At 51.0% G+C, this 6,823-nt stretch overlaps 1 protein-coding gene across 1 annotated transcript in view; it reads left to right on the top strand.

The window, feature by feature from the left end:
- qsox2 (quiescin Q6 sulfhydryl oxidase 2) overlaps positions 1–6,111 on the top strand; it is a 12,730-nt gene extending 6,619 nt beyond the window's left edge. The window contains exons 9-12 of the mRNA XM_061071215.1: positions 3,782–3,904; positions 4,114–4,264; positions 4,337–4,525; positions 4,618–6,111. Coding sequence (XP_060927198.1) covers positions 3,782–3,904; positions 4,114–4,264; positions 4,337–4,525; positions 4,618–5,120 — 966 coding nt within the window. The 3' untranslated portion in view covers positions 5,121–6,111. The remainder of the gene's footprint in view (positions 1–3,781; positions 3,905–4,113; positions 4,265–4,336; positions 4,526–4,617) is intronic.
- Positions 6,112–6,823: the final 712 nt, after the last annotated feature.

Here is a 6,823-nt window from a genome sequence, read left to right as displayed (position 1 = left end):
GGTGAGTTCAAGTGACTTCAGGTAAATTCAGGTGACTTCAGGTGACTTCAGATGAGTTCAGGTGACTTCAGGTGAGTTCAGGTGACTTCAGGTGAGTTCAGGATAGTTCAGGTGACTTCAGGTGAGTTCAGGTGAGTTCAAGTGACTTCAGATGAGTTCAGGTGACTTCAGGATAGTTCAGGTGAGTTCAGGTGACTTCAGATGAGTTCAGGTGACTTCAGGATAGTTCAGATGACTTCAGGTGAGTTCAGGTGACTTCAGATGAGTTCAGGTGACTTCAGGTGACTTCAGGTGACTTCAGGATAGTTCAGGTGAGTTCAGGTGAGTTCAGGTGACTTCAGGTGAATTCAGGTGACTTCAGGATAGTTCAGGTGAGTTCAGGTGACTTCAGGTGAGTTCAAGTGACTTCAGGTAAATTCAGGTGACTTCAGGTGACTTCAGGTGACTTCAGATGAGTTCAGGTGACTTCAGGTGAGTTCAGGTGACTTCAGGTGACTTCAGGTGAGTTCAGGTGAGTTCACGTGACTTCAGGTGACTTCAGGTGACTTCAGGTGAGTTCAGGTGAGTTCAGGTGAATTCAGGTGACTTCAGGATAGTTCAGGTGAGTTCAGGTGTGTTCAGGTGACTTCAGGTGAGTTCAAGTGACTTCAGGTGAGTTCAGGTGACTTCAGGTGACTTCAGGTGACTTCAGGTGAGTTCAGGTGACTTCAGGTGACTTCAGGTGACTTCAGATGACTTCAGATGACTTCAGGTGAGTTCAGGTGACTTCAGGTGAATTCAGATGAGTTCAGGTGACTTCAGGTAGTGGCCTTGACAGTCGGGGATCAGAACTGTGGTCAGCAGCCATGCATAGCTGGACAAGCTCTAAATCAGGGGTCTTCAACGCTTTTCAGGCCAAAGACGCCGAACTGATGGAGAGATGGAGCAGGGACGCCCGACTATATATATTGTATAAAATTGTGTTTTATTTTAAACATGTGCACGGTACAGGAGCTGCAGAGTGAGCAGACTGAAACGTCTTCTACCTCCAATAATCCGTTAGCTGCAATATGTTGGATTCATGTTGGTGTGGACACCTCTGTCTCTCAGTGTCCTGCTGTCTGTCTCTAAAGACTTGGTGTGGAGACCTCTGTCTCTCACAGTCCTGCTGTCTGTCTCTAAAGACTTGGTGTGGACACCTCTGTCTCTCAGTGTCCTGCTGTCTGTCCCTAAAGACTTGGTGTGGACACCTCTGTCTCTCACAGACCTGCTGTCTGTCCCTAAAGACTTGGTGTGGAGACCTCTGTCTCTCACAGTCCTGCTGTTTGTCTCTAAAGACTTGGTGTTGGTGTGAAGACCTCTGTCTCTCAGTGTCCTGCTGTCTGTCTCTAAAGACTTGGTGTGGACACCTCTGTCTCACAGTCCTGCTGTCTGTCTCTAAAGACTTGGTGTGGAGACCTCTGTCTCTCACAGTCCTGCTGTCTGTCTCTAAAGACTTGGTGTGGAGACCTCTGTCTCTCAGAGTCCTGCTGTCTGTCTCTAAAGACTTGGTGTGGAGACCTCTGTCTCTCACAGTCCTGCTGTCTGTCTCTCAAGACTTGGTGGGGAGACCTCTGTCTCTCAGTGTCCTGCTGTCTGTCTCTAAAGACTTGGTGTGGACACCTCTGTCTCTCAGTGTCCTGCTGTCTGTCTCTAAAGACTTGGTGTGGAGACCTCTGTCTCTCACAGTCCTGCTGTCTGTCTCTAAAGACTTGGTGTGGACACCTCTGTCTCTCAGTGTCCTGCTGTCTGTCCCTAAAGACTTGGTGTGGACACCTCTGTCTCTCACAGACCTGCTGTCTGTCCCTAAAGACTTGGTGTGGAGACCTCTGTCTCTCACAGTCCTGCTGTTTGTCTCTAAAGACTTGGTGTTGGTGTGAAGACCTCTGTCTCTCAGTGTCCTGCTGTCTGTCTCTAAAGACTTGGTGTGGAGACCTCTGTCCCTCACAGTCCTGCTGTCTGTCTCTAAAGACTTGGTGTGGAGACCTCTGTCTCTCACAGTCCTGCTGTCTGTCTCTCAAGACTTGGTGGGGAGACCTCTGTCTCTCAGTGTCCTGCTGTCTGTCTCTAAAGACTTGGTGTGGACACCTCTGTCTCTCAGTGTCCTGCTGTCTGTCTCTAAAGACTTGGTGTGGAGACCTCTGTCTCTCAGAGTCCTGCTGTCTGTCTCTAAAGACTTGGTGTGGAGACCTCTGTCTCTCAGAGTCCTGCTGTCTGTCTCTAAAGACTTGGTGTGGACACCTCTGTCCCTCACAGTCCTGCTGTCTGTCCCTTAAGACTTGGTGTGGACACCTCTGTCTCTCACAGTCCTGCTGTCTGTCCCTTAAGACTTGGTGTGGACACCTCTGTCTCTCACAGTCCTGCTGTCTGTCTCTAAAGACTTGGTGTGGACACCTGTGTCTCTCACAGTCCTGCTGTCTGTCCCTAAAGACTTGGTGTGGACACCTCTGTCTCTCACAGTCCTGCTGTCTGTCCCTAAAGACTTGATGTTGGTGTGGAGACCTCTGTCTCTCAGTGTCCTGCTGTCTGTCTCTAAAGACTTGGTGTGGACACCTCTGTCTCACAGTCCTGCTGTCTGTCTCTAAAGACTTGGTGTGGAGACCTCTGTCTCTCACAGTCCTGCTGTCTGTCTCTAAAGACTTGGTGTGGACACCTCTGTCTCTCAGTGTCCTGCTGTCTGTCTCTAAAGACTTGGTGTGGACACCTCTGTCTCTCAGTGTCCTGCTGTCTGTCCCTAAAGACTTGGTGTGGAGACCTCTGTCTCTCAGTGTCCTGCTGTCTGTCCCTAAAGACTTGGTGTGGACACCTCTGTCTCTCACAGTCCTGCTGTCTGTCTCTCAAGACTTGGTGTGGACACCTCTGTCTCTCACAGTCCTGCTGTCTGTCTCTAAAGACTTGGTGTGGACACCTCTGTCCCTCACAGTCCTGCTGTCTGTCTCTAAAGACTTGGTGTGGACACCTCTGTCTCTCACAGTCCTGCTGTCTGTCTCTAAAGACTTGGTGTGGACACATCTGTCCCTCACAGTCCTGCTGTCTGTCCCTTAAGACTTGGTGTGGAGACCTCTGTCACTCAGTGTCCTGCTGTCTGTCTCTAAAGACTTGGTGTGGACACCTCTGTCCCTCACAGTCCTGCTGTCTGTCCCTAAAGACTTGGTGTGGACACCTCTGTCCCTCACAGTCCTGCTGTCTGTCCCTAAAGACTTGGTGTGGACACCTCTGTCTCTCAGTGTCCTGCTGTCTGTCTCTAAAGACTTGGTTTGGACACCTCTGTCTCTCACAGTCCTGCTGTCTGTCCCTAAAGACTTGGTGTGGACACCTCTTGTCTCTCAGTGTCCTGCTGTCTGTCTCTAAAGACTTGGTGTGGACACCTCTGTCTCTCACAGTCCTGCTGTCTGTCTCTAAAGACTTGGTGTGGACACCTCTGTCTCTCAGAGTCCTGCACATGTCTTTGTCCCTGATGGATTTTAAGACTTTGAGGACCATGTAGTAGGTTGCTGCAGGAGCTTGTTCTGTTTGGACGCCCCCTGCTGGGCAGTGTCAGTAGTTTCCGAGGCGTCTGTGGACCTTGGGTCTTTGTGAGACGTGGACCTGATGCTGCTGCAGGTCTGAGATCTGAGAGGATCCTCCACCGGCTGCTGGAGCTCTGGAGACGCTGTCTGACAGGACAACTGTCTCTCTGTCTCTCTCTCTCTCTGTCACTCTGTCTCTCTCTCTCTCTGTCACTCTGTCTCTCTCTCTCTCTCACTCTGTGTCTCTCTCTCAGTTGTATCCTGGTCGGGGTTCGGTGGTGAAGCTAATGGAGACTCTCTCTGATTGGCTGCTCAGTTTACCGCTGCAGCGAATCCCCTACCAGGCCGTCCTTGATTTGGTGGACAACAAGATGAGGGTGAGACAGACACACACACACACACACACACACACACACACACACACACACACACACACACACACACACACACACACACACACACACACACACACACACACACACACACACACACACACACACACACACACACACACACACACACACACACAGTTAAGTGCATGTCTGAAATCTGCTGTACACACACTGACTTCCTGTTTCCTGTCCAGATCTCGGGTGTATTCTTGGGGGCGGAGCTTCGATGGGTTGGTTGTCAGGGCAGCAGGGCGGGGCTACGAGGTTACCCATGTTCCCTGTGGACTCTGTTTCACGTCCTGACCGTCCAACACGAGGCCACGCCCACCGCTCTGGAGAACACAGGTAGCGCAGGTCGGCGCTGACTCTGTGACGTGAGCGAGCTTCCTGTGTGTGACCCTGTCGTCCCCCCCCCAGGTCTGGAGAGCGAGGCGGCCCCGGTGCTGCAGGTGATGCGTCGCTACATCAGGACGTTCTTCGGCTGCGAGCAGTGCGGCCGACACTTTGAGGAGGCGGCGTCCGTCAGTCTGGACGCCGTGACGGGCGCCGGGCAGCAGGTCCTGTGGCTGTGGAACCAACACAACATGGTCAACGACCGACTGGCAGGTAAACACTTCTGAGTTATTATTATTATCAATGGTTTCATGTTGCCCCCACGTCTAACCCCAAGCCCCCCCCGCCCCCCCCCCCCCCCACAGGCTCTCTGAGTGACGACCCCCTCTTCCCTAAAGCTCCTTGGCCGAGCCCAGTCCTCTGTGCTTCCTGTCACGAGGAGAAAGACGGCGTCCATGTCTGGAACCAGGACAACGTCCTCCGCTTCCTTCGACGTCACTACGGTGCGTCCCACCTGTCCCCCAAATACACCCTCGCCCTCCCACGACCCCCCGCTCCTCCCGAAAACCCCAATCCCGATCCGGTTTGGAGCGCTCAGCCACAGGATGGGCGCCGAGACGGAGACAGGAAAGAGGAGGAGTCTGGACCCGCACACGGGGAGGACAGGAGCGAGGAGCCAGGCCACAGGAAGGGGGGAGGCGGGAGAGGAGGGGGGATGTGGATCCTGGGTCTGGGCTTCAACAGTGTCGACATGAGTCTGTGTGTCGTCCTCTATGTTTTCTCCTGCCTCTTCCTCATGCTGCTCTTCTTCTTCTTCAAAGTTCGCTCCCGGAGGTGGAAGCTACGATACTCCCGCCTCCACGTCTGACCTGAACCAGATCCATCCAGACCGGACCGGGTTTGGTTCAGGCAGAACCACACAGGTTTAATACAGGTTCAGTTCAAGGCTGGAAGTTCAGGGCGTCTCTGCTCTGAGCACGAAGTCGACATTAAAGGTTCAGGCTGAACCGGACCTGGACCTGGACCTGGACCTGGACCTGGACCTGGACCTGGACCTGGACCTGGACCTGGACCTGGACCTGGACCAGGACCTGGACCCTCTCCTCTGGCTGTTCGATGTGAGAGGATCAGATGTGGAACTAGGTCTGGACTTGTTGCCTTTAAGGACTCAATTTTAAATCCGGTCTTGGCTCTTAAGATCTGGATTCAGACCGGATCTGAGACCTGGTGTATTTTACCTGGACCCAGACCTTTAGGAACAAGGACTCTGAGAGAACAGACTGGTTCTAAGTTCACTTAATGCCAAACTCGCCTGTTCTGAGGCTCCGCCCCCTGGTGTATGTGTCACTGTCAAACATTGAGCCGCTTGAACGATGACTGGATTCGTTTTATTGATCTGTTTATTTTTTACTGCTGCAGGTTTTTGTTTTGGTGGATTTGGCACCACCTTGTGTTCGGTGATTTTTGAAATGTAAATATTAAAAGTTTAGATTTTTAATGTTATAAGTTTTTAAATGAGGGACATTGAAATGATTAACCTGAACAAATATGACTCGTGTAGAAACATCAGTGACAACAATTTTAATTCAATTTTGTTGATAATTTTCTGTTCATGTCGTTTTCAAACTGACTTCAATTGTTAACTATTTTTTAATAAACAAGATGAATAAAAGATAATTGTTTGTGTTTAGAGGAAAACGTTGAAGATAGAAGAAAAAAACAAAAGTGAATGAATGAGATGAAAAATACATTTTAATGATCAAATTCAAACTTTAAATTTTGTGTTCTAGATTCGAAGATCTGTTTCTTCAACTGCTGTTACCATGGTTACCATTAATTAAATGTATTTTTTCAGTTTTCTTCTTGTTTTGGCCTCAGTGATCCTCCGTACAGTTTATTTAAATGATGTGAACGGGTCATACACCCGTCCTCCTCCGCGTTAGCACAGGGGACATGGTGTCCAGACCTGTGGTCGTTCGGGCCCTGAACTATGAAGCAGGATATGTGGTCATCAGGTTAACTTCAGAGTTTTCAGTCCTATGAAACCTGCTCACTCGTTATCAGGGTAAATCACCATGGTAACCTACGCTGAACAGCTGACCTGCTCCAGGTTAAGTTGGAGATAAGAGATCATACAGTATTAAGCTCCGCCCACTGACCAATCCCTTCCTTTGAACCATGACATCATTTTCTTAGACGATCTGTGGAGCTGGTTTGGTTGCTTCGAGTCTCTGAGGAGGACCGGGGTCTTCAGAGGAGGACCGGGGTCTTCAGAGGAGGACCGGGGTCTTCAGAGGAGGACCGGGGTCTTCAGAGGAGGACCGGGGTCTTCAGAGGAGGACTGGGGTCTTCAGAGGAGGACCGGGGTCTTCAGAGGAGGACCAGGGTCTTCAGAGGAGGACCTGGGTCTTCAGAGGAGGACCGGGGTCTTCAGAGGAGGACCGGGGTCTTCAGAGACCCACAAAATCCTCTGAGCTCCTCTGAGGAGTTTCTGAAAGATCTAGATTCTCCTCAGAGGATGAACCTCTGTCAGCTGCTGGAGCAGAACAGAACCAGCCTGACCCGTAGGAG

The sequence above is a fragment of the Limanda limanda genome, chromosome 5, assembly GCF_963576545.1.
Source record: "Limanda limanda chromosome 5, fLimLim1.1, whole genome shotgun sequence".
NCBI classification, from domain to species: domain Eukaryota; kingdom Metazoa; phylum Chordata; class Actinopteri; order Pleuronectiformes; family Pleuronectidae; genus Limanda; species Limanda limanda.
The sequence above is the reverse complement of the archived record's forward strand: the minus strand, read 5'-3'. Positions and strand labels throughout refer to the sequence as shown.